The following is a 24,706-nucleotide window of genomic DNA, read 5'->3' as shown; positions in this document are numbered from 1 at the left end:
CAAATTTAAAAACTTTTGAAATGTTTTACTTTACATGTAGGAAATCTAGAATATATGAAAGTTTCATTTTTTAAAATAATTTACAACAAAAAAAATGAACTTTTTCACGATATTCTAATTATATGACCAGCACCTGTATATATTTATTATTTTGCTTTATCTGACTACTAGAAAGCAAAAAAGAAAGACAGAGATCACCTGCCTCATCAAAATACAGCTGCAGGATTGGCACAGCTGTGTTCAGGTGGCGATAAGATGATGTGAGGGTCACAGTCTGTTAATGTGTATTAGAGATGTGTGAATCAGCTCTAACATCACCTGAATCTTCAGTTAAATACAAATCATCTACGCACCCGCACCCATTATTTTCACGTTGAAAATCATGATCGTCACATTACAATTATTCAAATTCTCAGTGTTAAGCGAGATGATATGGTAACATATTACACTGAAGTAGGCTGCTTTAACATGAACATTTATTTAAAGTAAAAATTATTTTTTGGCTAAATTACATTTTTAACAGCCTAAACCAGGGGTCGGCAACCTATATCAGGGTTTCCGCAGGGTCTAATAAAAAATTTTAGGCCTTAAAAGTATTGTGTTCTAGTCTTTATATATATATATATATATATATATATATATATATATATATATATATATATATATATATATATATATATATATATATATATTATTATTTATTTTTTTTTTTTTTTGCAAATAAAAAAAAAACTACAAATAAAAAAACTATATTACATATTCATTATATTTTTACCATAATATTTTTATCATAATGTTAGTATTATAAAAATGGTAATGGTAATAATGGTAAAAAAAAATGGTAATAATTACCCTTTAATAATCATTTTCCAGCTGTGTAGTTTACAACATTAGATTTTTGTCCTTGAGAAAAATTAACATGTACTATATCCATGTATCAAAATGAATAGATATTGAATTGAAAGCTCATGAATCCAGTCATGAAATGTGTGTCTCCTCCACACACTGACAGTCTCAATCTCAATACATATTTTATTCAACTTTTGTTTTATAGGATTACATTCTCTTATAATTTTCTCATATTTAATACTACATATTCTCACTTGATTCTTTATTCAGTCCATTGAGTCCAGAATATGCTTGAAAGCACAAATAAAATAAACGGTTAAACTACAACCAGTCTGTCTTCAGAAACTCCACCCTCTTACAAAACCTACCAGGAAGTGACTAGTCATTATTTCTAGCTTTCATTTTTGCTGAAAGCTAAAACGAGTCAGTGTTGTGAAGAACAGAGGAGGACAAATTATATCAAGATTTTTGTGTATTTCTGAATTAACCCAGATTAGATTTTGATTGTAATGATTATTTACTTTTCAAACCAAAGTTCAGAAAGTGAAAGTAAATTGTAGATCACTGGATCTTTTACAAGACGAGGAAATGGATTCAAAATCTGTGGAAGAGCTTTCTTGTCCAGTTTGCTGTGAAATCTTCAAGGTTCCTGTTATTCTGTCCTGTAGTCACAGTATTTGTAAAGAGTGTCTACAACAGTTCTGGAAAACTAAGGATTCTCAGGAGTGTCCTGTCTGCAGGAGACCCTCAAAATATGAACCTCCAATTAATTTAGCGTTAAAAAACTTGTGCGATTCATTGATAAAGGAGGGAAATGAGGAGATCTGCAGCTTACACAGTGAGAAACTCAAACTCTTCTGTCTGGAGGACAAACAGCCTGTGTGTTTAGTGTGCAGAGACTCAGAGAAACACGCCAATCACACATTCAGACCCATCAGTGAAGTGCTTTCATCTTACAAGGTAAAACAAATGTCTCTCACTTCAAGTGCTAAATACAGTGATAAACATAGGAACAGTATTATTTATATTATATATATATGACCAGTATTTATTTTTGCTCAGACTAAATCTCCATGACTTCCCAGACAGCATGGTGACATTGATACAATGTTGAGTTTTGATCCAAACCATCATTTTGGTTGAAATTGACGTTTAATTTATGTTGGAGCAGCATTAAAATTTTGACAAAAAAAACCCCACAATGAAAATACAACTGAAATGTCAACATGAAATAATGTTGAGGTCTGATGTAAGATAGTCACCAGAGGGCACTCCAGCTGTTGATTCAACATTACCATTTATTAATTTTTGATCATTTCAGTGTTGATTCAACAGCAATGATGTAGAATCAATCACAGTGTAACGATGATTCAATGTCATTACCGTTGATTTGTTGAAATCTCACCATTTCCTCAACATTAATTGCGGGTGCAAAATTGATATTAAACCAGCATCACTTTGTAACGTTAATTCAATGCAATTAAGCATTGACGCATCAACACTGACTCAACATTGTTTCAGTGATCACATGATATCTGGGTTACTACTGATATTCTGCGATGAGCTTCAACCCCTCTGATGTTCACATCTTGAATGTAACAGCGTTGGCACAAAACAGCAGAAATGTCACGGGTTACTAAATAATACAGGTGCTGGTCATATAATTAGAATATCATCAAAAAGTTCATTTTTTTATTGTAAATTATTTTTAAAAATTAAACTTTCTATATTCTAGATTCCCTACATGTAAAGTAAAACATTTCAAAAGTTTTTTTTGTTTTTTTTTTATTTTGATGATTAGAGCGTACAGCTCATGAAAGTCCAAAATCCAGTATCTCAAAATATTAGAATATTTCCTAAGATCAATCAAAAAATGGATTTTCAAAACAGAAAAGTTCAAGTTCTTTAAAGTATGTTCATTTGTACACTCAATACTTGGTCGGCAGCACATATTAAATGACTTGCTCCTAGCACAAATTACAGCATCAGTGAAGTGTGGCATTGAAGTGATCAGCCTGTGGCACTGCTGAGGCACTATTGAGCCTTCAGATCATCTGTATATTGTTGGATCGACTGTTTCTCATCTTTCTCTTGAAAATATCCCATAGATTCAGGGGTCAGGCATGTTGGCTGGCCAATAAAACACAGTAATATCATGGTCTGCAAACCACTTGGAAGTGGTTTTTGCACTGTGGGCAGGTGCTAAAGTCCTGCTGGAAAAGGAAATCAGCATCTCCATAAAGCTTATCAGCAGATGGAAGCATAAAGTGCTCCAAAATCTCCTGGAAGATGGCTCCATTGACTTTGCACTTGATAAAACACAATGGACCAACACCAGCAGACGTCACGGCCCCCCAAATCATTACTAACTTCAGAAACTTCACACTAGACTTCAAGCAGCTTGGATTCTGTGCCTCTCCAGTCTTCCTTCAGACTCTGGGACCATGATTTCAACATGAAATGCAAAATTTACTTTTATCTGAAAAGAGGACTTTCGACCACTGTTCACTGTCCAGTTCTTTTTCTCCTTAGCCCAGGTAAGATGCTTCTGATGTTGTTTCTGTTTCACAAGTGGCTTGGTAGTCCTTTTCCTGAAGATGTCTGAGTGTGGTGACTCTTGATGCGCTGACTCCGGCTTCATTTGACTCATTGTGAAGCTCTACCAAGTGTCTGAATCGGCTTTACTTGACAGTATTCTCAAGCTTGTGGTCATCCCTGTTGCTTGTGCACCTTTGCCTACCCAATTTCTTCCTTCTAGTCAACTTTGCATTTAATATGCTTTGATACATCACTCTGTAAACAGCCACCTCTTCAGTAATGACCATCTGTGACTTACTCTCTTTGTGGAGGGTGTCAATGATTGTCTCCTGGACCATTGCCAAGTCAGAAGTCTTCCCCATTAGTGTGGTTTCAAAGAACAAGAGATACCCGGAATTTATACTGTAGGGATGGTCATTTAATGAAACTCAAATGTATATATTCTAATATTTTGAGATACTGCATTTTGGACTTTCATTAGCTGTACGCTCTAATCAACAAATTAAAAAAAAAAACTTTTGAAATGTTTTACTTTACATGTAGGGAATCTAGTATAAATGAAAGTTTCATTTTTTAAAAAATAATTTACAATAAAAAAATGAACTTTTTTCACGATATTCTAATTATATGACCAGCACCTATATAACAACAAAAGCATCCAAACATACAATGTTTAAACCTCTTAGCTACTTAAGTTTCACAGATTTTCATCTTAACTTGTAGGAGGAATTTAATACAGCACTGACATCCTTACAAACCAAGCTAAAACATGGAGAACAAATGAAAGAAGAGTATGATGAGATAATTGAACACATCAAGGTGAGGATATATAGAGTTAAATACTCTAATAGTTTATTAATGACATTAGTGGAGTGTGTTTTAATACAGAGCTGACTGAAGTGAATGTGATTTGATTTCAGTCTCAAGCTGAGCAAACAGAGCATCAGATTAAAGAAGAGTTTGAGAAGCTTCATCAGTTTCTCAGAGATGAAGAAGAAGCTACAATCACTGCACTGAGGGAGGAAGAGGAGCAGAAGAAGCAGAAGATGAAGGAGAAGCTGGAGGAGATGAACAGACACATCTCAGCTCTTTCACACACAATCAAAGACATGGAGGAGATGATGAAAGCCAATGACGTCTCGTTTCTGAAGGTGACAAATGAATCTGGCTTCATTCTTTGAGCATAAAACTACTTGTCAATGTTGTATAGAGAGACTCACTGACAATAATAGTTTGATAAGATATTAAAATGTTTTCAAACTCTTTATTTTCCAGAACTTTAGCGTCACAATGGAAAGGTGAGTGAGCTGCTCGTATCTCTTCTCTCAGTGGATCTGAACTCAAATTCACTGCAGTTCTGACTCCTGAATGTTCCTCCAGAGTCCAGATCTCACAGCCGGATCCAGAGATGAGTTCTGGAGCTTTGATTCATGTGTCACATTACCTGGGTAACCTGTCGTTCAGAGTCTGGAAGAAGATGTTGGAAACTGTCCAACACAGTGAGTCTGAGCAGATTCAATACCAGTGCAAAAGATAGTTCAGATAAAAACTAAAACATTTGATAGAAATATAATCACTTGAATTTGTAAGAAATCTTAACTGTATTTCAGAAAATCATCAGATCAAACAGTGAACTCATAAAAAGTCTATTCCTCGTGGTCTATGCTTATGTATTAGGATACAATAGTGTTTATTGAATACGGATATTAAACCTGAAGCCTCAATCCATTCTGACAGTAACTGAGAGACCATTGTTATGATTTATGATCTCTTTCAAGAAAGTCTTTATATGAGTTTTACATTTACATTTCTAATGCCATCATATTTCATCCTCTAATCTGATGTTATTCTCTCTGCAGCTCCGTTGACTCTAGATCCAAACACAGCACATCCATGTCTCACACTCTCTACTGATCTGACCAGTGTGTCGTACAGTGATGAATATAAAAACTGTCCTGATAATCCAGAGAGGTTTAACAAGTATCCGTGTGTCCTGAGTTCTGAGGGCTTTAACTCAGGAACACACTGCTGGGATGTGAAGGTTGGTGACAATACACTCTGGTGTCTTGGAATAACCACAGCATCAAATCAAAGGAAGGGAGAAGTTTTCTCTAATTCTAATGTCTGGCGTGTGGGGTACATCTACAGCGAATACAGCTCAGAATCCCCAGAGCAATGCTGGACTGCCTTTACTGTTGAAGAGAAGGTTCAGCGTGTGAGAGTTCAGCTGGATTATGATGGAGGAACAGTGTCATTCTCTAATCCTGTGACCAAAAACTGTCTGCGCACATTCAGGACATCCTTCACAGAGACTGTCTTTCCATTCTTATATAATCTCTGCACAACTTCCCCTCTGAGGATTTTACCAGTTAAAGTGTTTGTAACAGCAGAAAATCACAGTTAAATATGAGTGAGTGAAGCTGCAGCACCAGATTCTGCAGTCAGGTTCAGCTGCTCCAGAGATTAGGCTTGTTTGACTTCATGCAGCGCTGCGCAGAGAGATCGACTTGAAGCAGTGCATGCTGGTTAGAAATTTTGTCTGACCTGAGACAGCGCTAACGCCATGTGACTGAGACGTATGGCATCAAAGTACCATGAGAGCGATTCGAGAGCAGCTGCACAAGCTCTGATGACGACACAGCTGTTCCACGATTGGCTGGATTCACCACATGACAGCGATCACGTGTGTTTCATGTTTATTCTCACACCTTCAGTTCCACTAATGTTCACAAATCTGTATTTTTATAACAGTTAAAGCTCTTTTCATGTAGTCATGATGTTACATTGTTTCTTGTTTATCAAAATAAAACTGATAAAAATGTAGACCCCACTTTGGTATTTAAATAATATATGTTTATGTTGAACTTTATTCTTGTTTAATATATATATATATATATATATGTATTTTTGAGAAATATTCCATTTATTTCACTTATTTCGGCTGTGATAAAGTATGCAAACGTAACACAAGCATCACTACGGGAAGCAAAACAGTGTCTGACTTCAAGTCTCCGTTTTCAGCTCCTCTCCGACAATCATTCTGTCTCAAGTCGGACAACATTTATAACCAGCATGCACTGCTTCAAGTCAGCCACCAATCGGTCTGCACATCGCTGCATGAAGTTGAACAAGCAGTTTGTGTTATTATTGGGTGATGAGAGGGTCTGTATCTCTTACCATTGGAAAAAGTGTAACGGTTAACTTGGATCATGTGAGGCACCTCAGCCTATCGTGTGGCAGTGACATCAGTTCAAAGTTTTATGACAGTCGGTTACAGCTTATGTTAATCAGTTTCTTGTGGATTAGTGTGTTGGTCTTGTGAATAAATGTTTATATTTGGTGTTTTATCGCTAGCACATGAACGGTAGGATTGCATTGTTTGCTTTACTGTGGAAAAAAGGCGCAAATATCTCTATTAGCTGCAGTTTACTTTCATTCATTAAAAAGTGTTATATCATCATCATTAGGCACACAGTAGTCTGAAACGTGTCTAGTATCTGTCTGATTTTCAAATCCACATTGAATTTTGCTACATTGATCATGTGATATTTACTTAAAATACAACTGTGTGTGTAAATGCAATTAAGTAACATTTAAATGATCGTTTTGCTACAATTTTTGCTGGACCATGTTAAACATGTCTAATCATTTCTGTAATACAATTTCATTTTAATTTTGCAACATAAAATATTAAAATATCTGTTTAAATTGTATGGTTATGAAATGGCAAATGTAAATTCAAGTAGGCCAACTGAAAAAATTAGATGTGATCAATCACTAGAAAATGTTGAGTTGTGGTCTTAATTTTTTTTTTTTTTTTTTTTTTTTTTTTTTTACGGTGTATAATTATGTAATATTGAAGGGGTTGTATTCTGAATCCACTGCCACTTCAATATCTTTTGAGTGCCGCACATATGTTGGTCTGTCTTGTTTGATATGCAAGGGTAAATAAAGAACTGGTTGATTTAATAAATACAGCATTTTCTTTTACATCATAATATTTTGGCCGAATTACATAAAAAAAGTGAGTGCCCAGATAGCTACTATAAACTTTATTCTAGGTGCCCTAGAATTAAATATTAAATTTATCTCGGCATAGTTGAATAACAAGAGTTCAGTACATGGAAATGACATACAGTGAGTCTCAAACTCCATTGTTTCCTCCTTCTTATATAAATCTCATTTGTTTAAAAGACCTCCGAAGAACAGGCGAATCTCAACATAACACCGACTGTTACGTAACAGTAACATATGCCAGTTCAATGTTCAAGGCATTAGACAAGGGCAGCCAGTATTAACGTCTGGATCTGCACAGGTTAATCATCAGACTAGGTAAGCAAGAACAATAGCGAAAAATGGCAGATGGAGCAATAATAACTGACATGATCCATGATAACATGATATTTTTAGTGATATTTGTAAATGGTCTTTCTAAATGTTTCGTTAGCATGTTGCTAATGTACTGTTAAATGTGGTTAAAGTTACCATCGTTTATTACTGTATTCACGGAGACAAGAGAGCCGTCGCTATTTTCATTTTTAAACACTTGCAGTCTGTATAATTCATAAACACAACTTCATTCTTTATAAATCTCTCCAACAGTGTGTAATGTTTGTGTAATGTTAGCTTTAGCCACGCAGCACTATCAAACTCATTCAGAAACAAATGTAATACATCCAAATAAATACTATACTCACATGATCCGATGCGATGTATGCACGCAGCATGCATGACAAACATCTTGTAAAGATCCATTTTGAGGGTTATATTAGCTGTGCAAACTGTGTTTATGCTGTTCAAGGCAAGCGCGAGCTCCGGGGCGGGGGAGCACGAGATTTAAAGGTGCCACAACCTATATATCGGTGCATAATTATTGATGCTCCAAAATAGGCAGTTAAAAAAAATGAATTAAAAAAAATCTATGGGGTATTTTGAGCTGAGACTTCAGACACATCCAGGGGACACCTTAGACTTATATTACATCTTTTTAAAAAGAAGTTCTAGGGCACCTTTAAGTTGATGAAAGTAATGTGATGCACTTACTGCCTCAAATGCTGCCGTTCTAATGACAGACAAACACGTGTCCAACATTCGGTGGTCAAAAACTTTCTAAATCCATTTCAGCTTGATTTTGGTAAAATGTTAATAATATAATGACACGTGGATCTGTCTGATTATATATTAAGCTATTTTAACAGTGGCTGACCCCCAAAAATGAGTGATATAGCCTAGTTTTCTAATAACATATATTTATTAACTGTGTCAATATTATGACTAATTTTTAAATTAGTATGACTTACATTTTGACATTTTATTTTTAAATAATTCAAACAACATTTAATAATATTTCACTGATGTATTTCAACAGGTCACTCATGCACATCTATTCCCATGTAACACAGAGCCCTGCATGTAACATGAAGAAAAATACTGTCCATAAATTAAGAAATTATTGATCACTTTTTATTAAATTGTCCCTTTGTATTGGTTAAAACGTGAGGAGCCAAAAAAGATAAGAAATCTTTTAAAATATATTTCAAAGTAAAATGGCCAAAAATATTTGCGTATATTAGTATTTTTTTGAAGATATTAAATTTGTAAAGTATGTACTTTACTGATTTTATACATAAGCATTATTAAATATCATTAATGTAGTTTTAATGTCTTGACTATTCCATCCATATTTGCATTTATCCTAAATGTAGGCTACTGTAAGATTGAATTTCTTGCCCCTAAAATACATTTTGAAATATACTTTGGTATATGAGTGTTGAAACTAAATATAATTTCTATTTTAAAAATATATATTTCATTGAGCTTCACTGTTTACAACATATATTTATTATATTTAAAATATATTTGGTCACAAAAATATATATATTTATTTTGCTGTATGGGTAGGAAGCTGTTGATAAAATGTAAAAACATTAAAGTATAGGTGTTAAGTATAAGCGAATGCTCATTGTTCGACTTGTTAAGGCGTATAAAAAAGACATTGTTGTGAAGAAGTCATCTGCTGCTCTTGTTTAAAGATCAATAATTGTAAATCTATTTTCTTCACAGCGCCCAGCACCAAAGTCCTTTTAAGAGAATTCATTTCACTCGACGGCCATCTTTGAAACTCCTCTCGGGCATTCAAGTGCAGCTCCTATCTCTTTAAACGGGGAAACATCAAATTCTCCAAAGTTGTTTGCAAAGCTTTCTATTAAAATGTAATATTTGAAATCACCAATGAAATCTGACAACAACTGTCTCATAAATTTTGTTTCTAAATGCTCAAATCATGACACAAAAAGGTATTTTTCAGGCTGGATCAAGCTAATGCGCATATGCAGACCTAAGTGTACGTCTCTATAAGTGTGTGTCCTACTGTTTCTATAGGAACCGGAGCTTCCAACGGCCGCTGCAACGATGCGATGACTTTACAAATCAGCAATTGGCTCTTATTTAAAAGGTGTGATTTATTCCGTCATATTGCCTGTTGCACTTTCTCCCATTCAAAACAATACATCTTATTCTATGTGTTATTCTATAATATTTGTCCTGCACTCCTTCTGACTACCTCGAGCAAGATTCTGCACCTATAGCACAACAGAATCTTCACCTGACAGTCAAAAGGAGGTTACAGGACCCAGTACAACTCCAGCAAGAGATCCACAACCATCACCAGATCCAACACCAACCAATGGTCGCTCTGCATTTATAATATTTTTATATATATTTTAAAATAAAATACCTTTAATAAGTCACTGTTCTCAAAGAATCAGATGTGTATCCCTGTCTGCCAGTTATATTGTTTTTATGGCAGGTGGACGTAAACGTAAAGGGAAGAAAACACAAGTCATGGTCGAGTATGTGGAGTTTTGACCTGAAAGAACTAGAAGTTTTATTACAGCCTCCCAGTTACATAACTTTTGTCTTCAGAAGTTGACAAGATACTAATTTCATTGTGAAGTGTTTGTAGTACAACTTGTACAAAAAAAGTTACTTTAATTTAGGTGCAATCTAAGCTATTTTTTCCTTTACTTGATAGAACTGTTCTGTTTTTATATGACTGCTGCCCAGTAGCAAAAGTGTAGCAGAAGTTTTGTCTTCATAACTTTCTGGGCATTGAAAGTGTTAATTGTCTTGCTGGCAATGAAGGCCTCACTGAGCCATTGGATTTTATAAAAAAATCGTAATTTGTGTTCTGAAGATGAAGAAGGTCTTACGGGAGTGGAACGACATAAGGGTGAGTAATAAATGACAGAATTTTCATTTTTGGGTGAACTAACCCTTAATTCTTGTTATTTTTGTAAAGAATGATACACTCACTGCCATGCCTGCCTTAAATTATTATCCCTCATCTTTCTCTCAATTTTTGCTCATAATTATGTTTACACCTAATAATAATTTGCCTTATTTCTCTTTGCATTACTTTTGTGGTTAAAACATCTAATTTCCAAAAGACTATTGGAGTTTATGGCTTTACAAGATGAGGAATATAATGTGGAAACACCACAAAAGCAAAACAAAGACATATTAAGACATTGGTGAGGATGAAATGAATAGTTTTATCATCCATATTGAAAAATAATATTCTTTAAGTAGCTGCTGAACTGTCCAAGAAGACTGTCATCCGAAAAAAGCTCCAAAGGTGCACTGTTTTTATGTATGTTGTGTAGTTAATTGCATTTGAACTTTTACTTCTAGTAAAATATGAGAACTCAGGAAAACATTTAGTTTGGTGTTCATAAAGGATATATGAGCCTTACTGGAGGCTGAGAAACACTGGCTATCTAAAAAATATTTGCTCATGATTGCTCTTCTGTGTCTGCAAGTGAATGCCTGTAATCAGGCAAAATAACTGATTTATCATATTACACCATGCAATAGGCTTTTTTAATCTCAAGATTGTGTAGGTAGTTTTTCCCAGACGTGTTTATTTCTGACATTTGCATTTTGTTTTTTAATTTTCATTTCAGCTGTCAAGAAAGATAGAGTCCAAGGCATTGCAAAGTAATGGTTTGAGAACGGTGTTTCAGGCAAGAAGAGAACACTGCAAAGGGGGAGCAGGTTTGAATACACACACACAGTCTTTTTCTTGTAGAGCAAGCCACTATGCCCCACGTGAAGCACCAGGGAGAAAGTTCCTTCCTAGTGACTTGCAGCAAAAATGCAGAGGATGTTTCTTGAGTAAAATCATCAGCAAGTTTCAGCCTCTACTGGAGCATCTTTGTCTATGACTTTATCCTGGTTTTTGGTCATCCTGCCAAAGATGTGTTCTCTATGTGTCAAATTCCACATTGCAATTAATGATCCTGATCTGTCTGCTGAAGAGAAGCAGAATAAGATTCTCCTGTACACACTACACTGTCGCCGTAATCGACACACTAAGTGGACAATACTTTCACTGCCTGCTTTGAAGCGCCGAAGCTTCATGAATCTTTTGTTTCGAATCAGTAATTCGGAGCGTGTATCAAACTGCTAAAGTCATGTGATTTTAGTAAACGAGGCTTCATTACGTCATCACTGTTTCGAAACGTTTCAAAACATTTTGAAATTTCAGTGGTTCACCGGTAAAGGGCGATGATAATGTGAGCCCATGAATCATGCAGATTCACTGAGAACTATTGAACAAGTGTCTAGGGCTTTACCCTATGGTTTTACTTTATCTCCGATCAGTTTTATACATTTGTAGATGTTTTAATTAGACATTAGAATAATTAAAATGAATAATGGTAGTTATTAATCTCTTATTGGCCTGTTTAGCTTGAGCCATGGAACAGAGAAACAAGCCTTTAAAATTGATAAAAGAACACGTATTATACAGACACTCTATATTTAATCTTATTAGATGATTAGTTAATTGCATTTGATTGATTTTACTTTCAATAAAACTTTTGCAATACATTTGTTAAAGGGTATTTTTAATGCATGTTTGGCGAGTTTTGTTGTATTTACACTTTTCTGACCACTAGGGGTCACCGTGAAGACGGGTGTCAGATTGTTTCGAAGCCTCGACACATCACGGCACATTTGCTTCAGTGTTTCACGAAGCCTCGATCTGCCCATCACTAGAGGTTAGTGGCGTGCTTAAGTAGTCTGTTGATTAAGGTGCTGATGGGATACAGGTGTGTGAGATCAGTATTCGGGTGAGGGAGTGCACTGTGATTGGTTGATGGTGGAGCCTGGCAGGTCTGTGACATTATTGTCACTATATATATATATGATGATTGGAATCAGTATAAAGACGACTGAGGTGATGTACAGTCATACAACAAGCACATGTGAGTCTGTTATATTGATGTGCAAACTAGTCCTTTTCAGTACTGCAACTTGTCTAACATGTAAACAAGCTCTTTGCTGTTGCACTTTACACATACTATACACTGAGAAATAAAATTATTAAAATTAAATATTAAATATTAATTATTTAGATTTTTTGCTTTGGTGTGCATAAATTTATGAATTCTATCGACTCCTTATATAATTTGGTTATTTGGTGTCCTTTTGGGGGACAAAAAAGAGCCATTTGAAAGAACCAGTACAATTATTGAAATGTATCATGTCTCATGTAATCGTTCAATCAGTGTTTCAGCATAAACAGCTTGTAAACAATGTGTCAGGTAACATACTCAGAGAAGCCATTTATTGACCGTAAACTAGTCTAGAGAACATTTTGCAAATAAATAAAATAAAAAAAATAACTATATTACATATTCATTATATTTTATACCATTAACATTTTTTATCATAATGTTAGTATTATAAAACCTGCCTTAAATCCATTTTATACAAATCAGTTATTAATTACCCTTTAATAATCATTTACCAGCTGTGTAATTCACAACAGTAGATTTTTGTCCTTGAGAAAAATTAACATGTACTATATCCATGTATCAAAATGAATAGATATTGAATTGAAAGCTCATGAATCCAGTCATGAAATGTGTGTCTCCTCCACACACTGACAGTCTCAATCTCAATATATATTTTATTCAACTTTTGTTTTATAGGATCAAATTCTCTTATAATTTTCTCATATTTAATACTACATATTCTCACTTGATTCTTTATTCAGTCCATTGAGTCCAGAATATGCTTGAAAGCACAAATAAAATAAACGGTTAAACTACAACCAGTCTGTCTTCAGAAACTCCACCCTCTTACAAAACCTACCAGGAAGTGACTAGTCATTATTTCTAGCTTTCATTTTTGCTGAAAGCTGAAACGAGTCAGTGTTGTGAAGAACAGAGAAGGACAAATTATATCAGGATTTTTGTGTATTTCTGAATTAACCCAGATTAGATTTTGATTGTAATGGTTATTTACTTTTCAAACCAAAGTTCAGAAAGTGAAAGTAAATTGTAGATCACTGGATCTTTTACAAGACGAGGAAATGGATTCAAAATCTGTGGAAGAGCTTTCTTGTCCTGTTTGCTGTGAAATCTTCAAGGTTCCTGTTATTCTGTCCTGTAGTCACAGTATTTGTAAAGAGTGTCTACAAAAGTTCTGGAAAACTAAGGATTCTCAGGAGTGTCCTGTCTGCAGGAGAAGATCCTCAAAAAGTCAACCTCCAATTAATCTAGCGTTAAAAAACTTGTGCGATTCATTGATAAAGGAGGGAAATGAGGAGATCTGCAGCTTACACAGTGAGAAACTCAAACTCTTCTGTCTGGAGGACAAACAGCCTGTGTGTTTAGTGTGCAGAGACTCAGAGAAACACGCCAATCACACATTCAGACCCATCAGTGAAGTGCTTTCATCTTACAAGGTAAAACAAATGCCTCTCACTTCAAGATCTGATGTAAGAGGGCACTCCAGCTGTTGATTAAACATTACCATTTATTCATTTTTGATCATTTCAGTGTTGATTCGACAGCAATGATGCAGAATCAATCACAGTGTAACGATGATTCAATGTCATTACCATTGATTTGTTGAAATCTCACCATTTTCTCAACATTAATTGTGGGTGCAAAATTGATATTAAACCAGCATCACTTTTTAATGTTAATTCAATACAATTAAGCATTGACACAAAACATGTTTGGTTTGAAAATCAGTAGAAATGTCACGGGTTACTAAATAATATAACAACAAAAGCATCCAAACATACAATGTTTAAACCTCTTAGCTACATAAGTTTCACAGATTTTCATCTTAACCTGTAGGAGGAATTTAATACAGCACTGACATCCTTACAAACCAAGCTAAAACATGGAGAACAAATGAAAGCAAAGTATGATGGAATAATTGAACACATCAAGGTGAGGATATATAGAGTTAAATACTCCACATTCACACACACAGAGTTTATTAATGACATTAGTGGAGTGTGTTTTAATACAGAGCTGACTGAAGTGAATGTGATTTGATTTCAGTCTCAAGCTGAGCAAACAGAGCGTCAGATTAAAGAAGAGTTTGAGAAGCTTCATCAGTTTCTCAGAGATGAAGAAGAAGCTACAATCACTGCACTGAGGGAGGAAGAGGAGCAGAAGAAGCAGAAGATGAAGGAGAAGCTGGAGGAGATGAACAGACACATCTCAGCTCTTTCACACACAATCAAAGACATGGAGGAGATGATGACAGACAATGACGTCTCGTTTCTAAAGGTGACAAATGAATCTGGCTTCATTCTTTGATCATAAAACTACTTGTCAATGTTGTATAGAGAGACTCACTGACAATAATAGTTTGATAAGATATTAAAATGTTTTCAAACTCTTTATTTTCCAGAACTTTACCGTCACAATGGAAAGGTGAGTGAGCTGCTCGTATCTCTTCTCTCAGTGGATCTGAACTCAAATTCACTGCAGTTCTGACTCCTGAATGTTCCTCCAGAGTCCAGATCTCACAGCCGGATCCAGAGATGAGTTCTGGAGCTTTCACATTCTCTACTGATCTGACCAGTGTGTCATTCAGTGATGAACGTAAAAAGTTTCCTGATAATCCAGAGAGGTTTGACTTTTATCTATGTGTCCTGAGTTCTGAGGGCTTTAACTCAGGAACACACTGCTGGGATGTGGAGGTTGGTGACAATACACTCTGGTGTCTTGGAAGAACCACAGCATCAAACCAAAGGAAGGGAGAAGTTTTCTTTAAGTCTAATGTCTGGCGTGTGCGGTACATGAATAGCAAATACAGCTCACAATCCCCAGAGCAACGCTTGACCCTCTTTACTGTTGAAGAGAAGCTTGAGCGTGTGAGAGTTCAGCTGGACTATGATGGAGGAACAGTGTCATTCTCTAATCCTGTGACCAAAAACTGTCTGCGCACATTCAGGACATCCTTCACAGAGACTGTCTTTCCATTCTTATATAATCACTGCACAACTTCCCCTCTGAGGATTTTACCAGTTAAAGTGTTTGTAACAGCAGAAAATCACAGTTAAATATGAGTGAGTGAAGCTGCAGCACCAGATTCTGCAGTCAGGTTCAGCTGCTCCAGAGATTAGGCTTGTTTGACTTCATGCAGCGCTGCGCAGAGAGATCGACTTGAAGCAGTGCATGCTGGTTAGAAATTTTGTCTGACCTGAGACAGCGCTAACGCCATGTGACTGTGACATATGGCTTCAAAGTACCGCGAGAGCGATTTGAGAGCAGTTGACTGAGTCAGCCAGTGCAGTTTCTCAAGAGCAGCTGCACAAGCTCTGATGACGACACAGCTGATCCACGATTGGCCGGATTCACCACATGACAGCGATCACGTGTGTTTCATGTTTATTGTCACACCTTCAGTTCCACTAATGCTCACAAATCTGAATTTTTATAACAGTTAAAGCTCTTTTCATGCAGTCATGATGTTACATTGTTTCTTGTTTATCAAAATAAAACTGATAAAATTGTAGACCCCACTTTGGTATTTAAATAATATGTTTATTTTTAACTTTATTCTTGTACAAACAGACACTGTAAGCAGTACATAAAGTATTGAATGAAAATGTCTCAGAAACATCTGTATTTTTGACAAATATTGTATTTATTTCACTTCTGCTGTGATAAAGTATCTGAACGTAACATGAGCGTCATTATGGGAAGCAAAAAGTGTCCGACTTCAAGTCTCCGTTTTCAGCTCCTCTCCGACAATCATTCTGTCTCAAGTCGGACAACATTTATAACTAGCATGCACTGCTTCAAGTCAGCCACCAATCGGTCATGAAGTCAAACAAGCATATTGTGTTATTATTGGGAGATGAGAGGGTCTGTATCTCTTACTATTGGAAAAAGTGTAACGGTTAACTTGGATCATGTGATGCACCTCAGCCTATCATGTGGCAGTGACATCAGTGTCCACCGTTCAAAGTTTTATGACAGTCGGTTACAGCTCATGTTAATCAGTTTCTTGTGGATTAGTGTGTTGATCTTGTGAATAAATGTTTATATTTGGTGTTATATCGCTAGCAAATGAACAGTCGGATTGAATTGTTTGTGGAATGTGCTTTACAAAAAAAAAAAGCGTGAATATCTCTATTAGTTGCAGATTACTGGTCACTGAAGTTTACTTTTATTCATTAAAAAGCATTATTTCATTATCATTAAGCACACAGTAGTCTGAAACGTTACCATGCTTGACCAAATATATCTAATAATTTCTGTCATTTTCTTTTTAATTTTGCAACTTATAAAACATAAAATATCTCTTTAAATTATATGGTTATGAAATGGCAAATGTCAAATTCTATATATTTTTTATACATAAGCATTATTAAATATTATTAATGTAGTTTTAATGTCTTGACTATTCCATCCATTTGCATTTATCCTAAATGTAGGCTACTGTAAAATTGAATTTCTTGCCCTTAAAATACATTTTGAAATATATTTTGGTATATGAGTGTTGAAACTAAATATAATTTCTATTTAAAAAAAAATATTATATTATATATTTTATTGAGATTCACTGTTTACAACACATTTATTATATTTAAAATATATTTGGTCACAAAAAAAAAAAAAAAATAATTATATATATATATATATATATATATATATATATATATATATATATATATATATATATATTATACAACTATGGAAAAAAATAAGAGACCTCTTAACATTGATTTCTGAACTTGGAGTGGTCTCTTAATTTTTTCCATAGCTGTATATATATATTGCTGTATGGGTAGGAAGCTGTTGTTAAAATGTAAAAACATTAAAGTATAGGTGTTAAGTATAAGCGAATGCTCATTGTTCTACTTGTTAAGGCATATAAAAAAGACATTGTCGTGAAGAAGTTGTCTGCTACTCTTGTTTAAAGATCAATAATTGCAAATCTATTTTCTTCACAGCGCCCAGCACCAAAGTCCTTTTAAGAGAATTCATTTCACTCGACGGCCATCTTTGAAACGCCTCTCGGGCATGCAAGTCAAGTCAAGTCAAGTCAAATTTATTTATATAGCGCTTTTACAATTGGTAATTGTTTCAAAGCAGCTTTACATATTAGAAGCACAGAAAAAAAAAGGGAAGTGGTTAAAACTGTACAAACAAGCGTGGTAATATGTAACATATACAAGATGGTGCTACATTAAGCCAATGTCGGCTGACTTCCAGGGGTGGAAAAAAAACCCTAGGAGAAAAACCCAGCGTGCTAGCACTGGGAAAAAAGTCCTAGGAGGGAAAAAACATGTGAAACTCTTATCTCCTTGAATGGGGAAACATCAAATTCTCCAAAGTTGTTTGTCAAGCTTTCAATTTAATTTCATATTTGAAATCACCAATGAAATCTGACAACAACTGTCTCATAAATTTTGTTTCTAAATGCTCAAATCATGACACTAAAAGGTATTTTTCAGGCTGGATCAAGCTAATTCGCATATGCAGACCTAAGTGCGTGTCTCTATAAGTGTGCGTCTGTCTGGTTCTATAGGAACCGGAGCTTCCAACGGCCGCTGCAGTGACGCGATGACTTTACAAATCGGTGATTGGCTCTTATTTAGAAGGTAGGATTTATTCCATCATATTACAGGTTGCACTTTGTCCCATTCAAAACAATAAGAGTGATGTGTCTTGTGTTATTCTATAATATTTGTCCTGCACTCCTTCTGACTACCTCTAGCAAGATTCTGCACCTATAGCACAACAGAATCTTCACCTGACAGTCAAAAGGAGGTTGCAGGACCCAGTACAACTCCATCAAGAGATCCACAACCATCACCAGGGCAAGATCCAACACCAAGCAATAGGCGCTCTGCATTTACAGTATTTTTATATATATATTAAAATGAAATTCCTTTAATAAGTCACTGTTCTCAAAGAATCAGATGTGTATCCCTATCTGCCAGTTATATTGTTTTTATGACAGGTGGACGTAAACGTAAAGGGAAGAAAACACAATGTCTGATGTAGAGAAGTGTGTTTAGTGTTCTGCAAAACAATGTGTGTAGTGTTGAAAGCGTTTTGTAGCATCTGCACAGTGTCGAAAGGCAGCAGATTCCCCCCATAAACTATGTTTAAGCCCCAATTCAAGAAACTTTGGTCCAGAAATCTCACTTTGGCTCCAGCCTGGCGCACACCAATGGATCACAAGACCTCTTTTATGACTGCTTCGATAGATTCCTGAACATTCCCTTCGCGACTTCAAAGGGGATGCGGACACCACGGCTCGGGTTACTACGAGACAGGCCCGTATTCCAAACAGCAATAAAGAGAAAATACACGCACGCACCTACAGACACACACACAAAGACTCCTACATAAAGACTGTATGCACAAATATGATTACTGCAAATATGAATGTATCTGCCATTGCAGTGCTTGTTGCATGTATGTGTTACTAGTGTAGAAGCGTAGAATTGACTGTAGTAAATTAGTTTTCATGTTAAACGATAGTATTAAAGTATAAAGTGTATCTTCTTTAGATGATGGGCGACACCTGTCGAGTTTGAACTCTCCGTAAAGCTGTGAGTCCGAGCTATTCACTCATGTATGTTGCATTTCTGTCAAATGCATCATTCAATTTTTAGGAGTACTATGAAGAAAATACACCCGATTTGACATACCATAAATTATGCAAATGAGTCCGTGAGACAGGACAAAGGAAGGTGGAAAACCGCCAAAATTGCAACGCTATCATTGGCGGACGTTATCAAGAAGGCGTTCTGGGCTGTTGTCTTTAAAACACCATGACACGCGTCTCTTGGAAACAAGTTTTCCTGTCATCAAGCTTTCGACGCTCCATCCCCGGAGTCCAACTCGCTTTTCCGGTCATAATTACTCCTCAGTTTAAACCCTTGTTCGAAAAACCCGACGGAGAAACAACCTCCCGAAGAAGGACCATCACCAAACGGAGCGCTCTGAAACTCTAAACCACAACACCGAACCAAATGCAAGTATTAACTTCTTTAAGATTTTATAGATACTGAGTTTTCTTGTTGGCTCTTAAAAGGGTTTTACTGCTGGTTGTAATTTGCCATTCTTTGATCATCTCTCTCTCTTTTCTGCCTTTTACTTTCACTTTGTATAAATTTGTGTCTACTTGTGTACATTTAGCCATATAACCTCTATATTACCCGTTTCGTATATTAAACCGTCTCAGGTTACGAATGTAACCATGATTCCCTGAGAACAGGGAACGAGACTCTGCGCTGACTGCGCTATGGGGAACGTCCTCCGTGACCCGTGCTCGAAATGCCAAAAATCACCATACTCCAATGCTATTGGCCGGCGACAGCAGGAAAGAGCGACTGCGAAAGGGCAGTAAGCAACTCAAACCCACACGCAGAGATGGGCATCCTGGAGGGCGGAACTCAGCTAAACGCTCTGGACCCTCGTATGAGGGGAGTACAACCACTCATCCAAGGATCTACTCAGCCGTTAACAAGGTGCTGAGGAGGCTGTGCGCTAAAGACCCCTGACCCAGGGGAGCACAAACCAGCCTGGGGGCCGGCCTAACGGGAGACTTCATAGAAGTCTACAACCATACCAGCTTAGGGAGCTAAGCACAATTACGCAGTTAACCCCGAAGGGAAGTACAAAGCTCAACCTAACAGACAGACCGTAAAGCGGGCACATAGTCATGGAGGCCGGGAAAAGGGCCTACAACATAACCAGAGTTCACTAGAGAACTAGAACTGAATGCAGACGGCGGTAGCCCAGGATGGCCTGTAGGGCCACACCCTATTGCATATCAAGGTGGAGCAAACACCAAGACATAACAGCTGCAAGTGCCCACGAGACAGCCCGTCCAACACAAACCAACGAGCAGTGCACTCGCTGCACTCTTTAAGCAAGAGGAGTACAACATACGCCATCATGCGCTAAGGAAAGGCCCCGTGGGCCTATAATCCCAGCAGGCACGTGGCATCAGCTCGTGGCAGTGTTATTTGCTGTCAAAGGTCAGCATGCTCCACAGGAGGCCTTTACGGCCCACCCGTCACACGCGACATCAGCCAGCGGCCACTAAAGTTCTAGGATCAAAAATAGAACCTGTTAAATAGACAGAGAAAATATTTTAGCTCGACTAGAGCTAAAGGGAATAAACGCACAAAATACTCAGCAAAAACATCTTTTACTCTCAGCGAGAGGAGTACCAAGCTAAACTCCGGCATGCTAGCAAAGGAAGGCCTGAAATGGCCTGTAACCTTAAAAGCGCGCGGCAATAGCTAGTGCGTTAATATAATACCCAAGGGGTATGAGACATACAGAAACCCATACAAGCAGTGCCAACATGCTAGATAAAACATGAAAGGAGACCCCAACGGGGGCCAACGACTTCTATAAACATCTGGCAACAACAGAGTAACGTATGACTCATCATGGAATGATGCCTGTACGACCAGCGTAGCTGGGCCAACAGGAAGCTATAAAAGAGGCCTGGAGAGGCCTGCTATTTAAAGAACCATGTGGCACTAGCCCGTGGTCATGACATGGCCCTAGCTACCAGGAAGGGCCAGTAAAACCTAAAATGACAAATTTAAGGGAACTAGCTACACAACCTGAGTCTAGGCATACACATTCCAGCAGGCAATGTTAAACATGCTAAACAGCGTGAGCGTAACGAGCATCGTAAACCAACAGCGCTGTATCCAAACCAGCTGCATACAGAGAGGCTAAAAACAAATAGCCAACAATCAAACAGCAAGGAATCCCAGATGCTGTGGTGCGAACGACCATGAGAAGTCGGGTAAACAAAACTCCCAACACTCATACTGAGTGTGCGATCCAACAGGTGATGCACTCAGTGAAACACAAACCCTAACCGGGGAGTACAACAACAACACCGTATTCATAAACAGAGGCCGGAAAAGCCTGCTATCACAGAGAACAGGTGTAACCTGTGGCAGCACAAACTCGATCTCAGCATGAAGATGGGGAAGGAATGGATGGCTCGCTGGAGTTGCCGGGTTATTAGTAGAGAGAAAATGATCGTCTAACCTGCTGCGAGCGGGTTCCCTCCTCACGCGCTCCCAGGGCAGCTGCAGTTCTTCCACCTCGGCCATCTCCTGCTCCCCGGGGCCTTGAGCCAAGAGAGCCCTCGCTCCTGGTTCTGAGGATGTTAAGGATACAACATCATCGTCATCCGCCAGAAACGCGTCCTCGTCAGCCGCTTCAGCTTGAGAAAGATTGACACCCCTCTCAAATTCCTCAGCGAGCTCCACCTGCGAGCCCCATGATTTCAATCGCCGCTGAGCCTCAGCACATGCGGGGCCGGAACCACCAGGCAGGGGTGGTGACACCTCTCACCTCGAGAAGAGGGCCAAACGAGAACGGAGCGTTCTCATAGGAAAACGCTCACAGTTAGCACAGGCAGCACCCTCGAGTTCTGTCCGTGCGTGCTCCTCACCCAGACAGAAAACGCACAAGTTGTGTGTGTCCTCCGGTGTCAGAAACCTTGGACAAGGATCAGCACACTTCCTGAATGATTTAGCAGACATACTAACTTTGGCAGAGTGAAAAAGGCACGAGCAAAAGCAGTCGTGAAAAGACAAGAGGCTGTTTCCCCAGGCGCTCCCTTTATACGTCACGGTTCGCGCCATTTGACGTGTTAGGCTGTCGCCGGCCAATAGGATTGGAGTGTGGTGATTTTTGGCATTTCGAGCACGGGTCACGGAGGACGTTCCCCATAGCGCAGTCAGCGCAGAGTAGAAGTTCCCTTTCGAAAGGGAAACATTGTATTCATGCTTGTTTGTTCTTTGCTCATTCAACAAAACCAGGTCACTTTAAGGTTTTTCGATCGCTTTATGCTTTGATGCTATAATAGGAAGTTATTCTTGTGGCCAAAGAATAACTCCGTTGTAATATTCTATGAGAAGTTAACTGTTTGCTGGACAAACATAGTTTCTCTAGATAATTATTAAACTAGAACTAATCATATGTAATTGATTATAATTCGTTGTAATTAATTCACAATATATGTTTAATTCCCCCGTGGGTTGGTATATGCATCATCATAAATCATAAAGCTTTATGATTTATCATATTCATATGTCTAACCCATAAATTGATTAATAACTGTACAACAGCTACAGCTTAAACCACTCCCCTCCAACCGTTAGTCTGCTATGAGCGAGAGATGTAGAGGAAGAGCGCTAAAATAAAACTCTGCCCTCTATTCAATATTCCGTTTCACTTGGAAATACGTCACAACACTGGAGAAAAGTCGTTTGCAACTTCCGGTTCTTGGGGACTTTAATGTGAAATTAAGCATACGGCATTTATCTGATTTAACATTAATTTCATCGGCATTTGCTATATCCAGCAAAGTAAACCATCAGATTTACTTTGGGTGTTTTTTTTGTTTGTTTTTTACAAAACTGTATTTTCTGCAAGCTTTTTTCCAGGTAAATTTAGGTGTCTTTCCAAAAAAGGACACTTGGAGCCTCCAAAAGGACACCAAATAACCAAATTATTAAGGAGTCAATATAATTCATAAATTTATGCACACCATAGCAAAAAATTTCAAATTTCTCAGTGTATAGTATGTGTACAGTGCAAGAGCAAAGAGCTTGTTAACATGTTAGACAAGTTGCAGTACTGAAAAGGACTATGTTTGTGTCACAGTATGCACACAAACAAGATGGTAAATCCAAGCGCAGCATTTATTGGGTAATCCACAGTCGTATATCCAAAACAGGCAGGGGTCAAGATCCAGATATCAGTCCACAAAAACAAAAAGCCAGAGATACAAAAAGGTGCACGTAACAAAACATTAACAAACCACAAACAAGGACAGAAACAACTGAGACTAAATAGACAGAACTAATGAGCAAACACAAAACAGCTGGGTGCAATGACATGGGATAACAAGTCCAGGAGGTGAGTATGGGAAATGAAGTCCAAAACAGTGAAACAAGAGTCCATTTTGGAGTGCCCTCTAGTGGCTAAATGGGGCACTCCAACTCATGATCATGACAGTTTGCACATCAATATAACTCACTCGTGCTTGCTGTATGACTCCTGTACATCACTGCATTCGTCTTTATACTGATTGCAATATTCATCCATCAAAACTTCATTGGCGAGACGCTGGTTTAATTCATAGTTCCCTTTCAAATCGGTCTCTTAACACTGCATAAAGGCTTTAGGGAAAATTCTTCGTTGTAGACCTGCGTGTGAAGAGCGGACGACACGAGAAGCAATCCCCTCCTGTGATCTGACGAATTAACGAAATGACCATCTGAGTATGGATCTGATTGCCACTACTGTGAGGACCTGCTTATCAATATTTTCTGCACGAGGCTCGCTGTTGTGCTCAACGCAGAGAGGATACGAACAGCTCCCTCAGGAGGTTCTACTGATGAGATAACACCAGCCCAGCACCTGCGTTCTCATCACCCACCAGAGCCCCTGGTCTCCTATACTGTTGGGATATGATGTCCACCAATTACAGGGTTGAGCACTGAGGATGGTGAGCTCACAACAGCATCCTTGAAGTGGTATGCTGCCATAGATGAGGCAATTGGGGGCAGTCCTTCCATTAGTACACCTACCCTTATTGCCAACATTTAACGGCGATCCTGCAGGTGTTTCAGACTAGACTCCTGAAGTTCCTGTACGAGGAAGGCTCGGACCCGGAGTCATTTCGTTAGCAGCAAAGCTCTGTTGTTTGGACAACCTTTGGCCCCTCGTACTTTCACGAAGTGCATGAATGCAGCCTAGAGCCAGTTAGTCAGTCAGTCCATCACATTCTTATGGATGATTTTAGACTTGCGCTCGATGGTTGCGCATTTGACAAAAGAGAGAATTCAGACTAGTCTGAATGTCTCAATGTAGTCAAAATTTACAACCTGTAATTAATATTCGAAAAATCAAAATACTATTCAAATTTTTCTATGTTGCTTTGCTGGCCGTAAATGCCGTGAATCCATGATAAATCTTAAGCACTAAAACTCACA

General features: G+C 37.6%; 2 protein-coding genes across 2 annotated transcripts; both read left to right on the top strand.

The window, feature by feature from the left end:
• The first annotated feature begins 942 nt into the window (after positions 1-942).
• LOC137024963 (nuclear factor 7, brain-like) lies at positions 943-7,341 on the top strand. The gene is made up of 6 exons (XM_067392939.1): positions 943-1,809; positions 4,111-4,206; positions 4,308-4,538; positions 4,663-4,685; positions 4,768-4,886; positions 5,247-7,341. Exons 1-6 carry the CDS (start codon positions 1,438-1,440, stop codon positions 5,789-5,791), a joined length of 1,386 nt encoding a protein of 461 aa, XP_067249040.1. The 5' UTR covers positions 943-1,437; the 3' UTR covers positions 5,792-7,341.
• A 6,247-nt stretch (positions 7,342-13,588) lies between these two features.
• Positions 13,589-17,162, top strand: LOC137024965 (nuclear factor 7, brain-like). Its single transcript, XM_067392940.1, has 5 exons — positions 13,589-14,143; positions 14,544-14,639; positions 14,754-14,984; positions 15,109-15,131; positions 15,214-17,162. Exons 1-5 carry the CDS (start codon positions 13,769-13,771, stop codon positions 15,761-15,763), a joined length of 1,275 nt encoding a protein of 424 aa, XP_067249041.1. The 5' UTR covers positions 13,589-13,768; the 3' UTR covers positions 15,764-17,162.
• Positions 17,163-24,706: the final 7,544 nt, after the last annotated feature.

Source organism: Chanodichthys erythropterus, chromosome 8, assembly GCF_024489055.1.
Source record: "Chanodichthys erythropterus isolate Z2021 chromosome 8, ASM2448905v1, whole genome shotgun sequence".
Taxonomy (NCBI): Eukaryota; Metazoa; Chordata; class Actinopteri; order Cypriniformes; family Xenocyprididae; genus Chanodichthys; species Chanodichthys erythropterus.
This window is presented reverse-complemented; position numbering and strand designations above follow the sequence as displayed.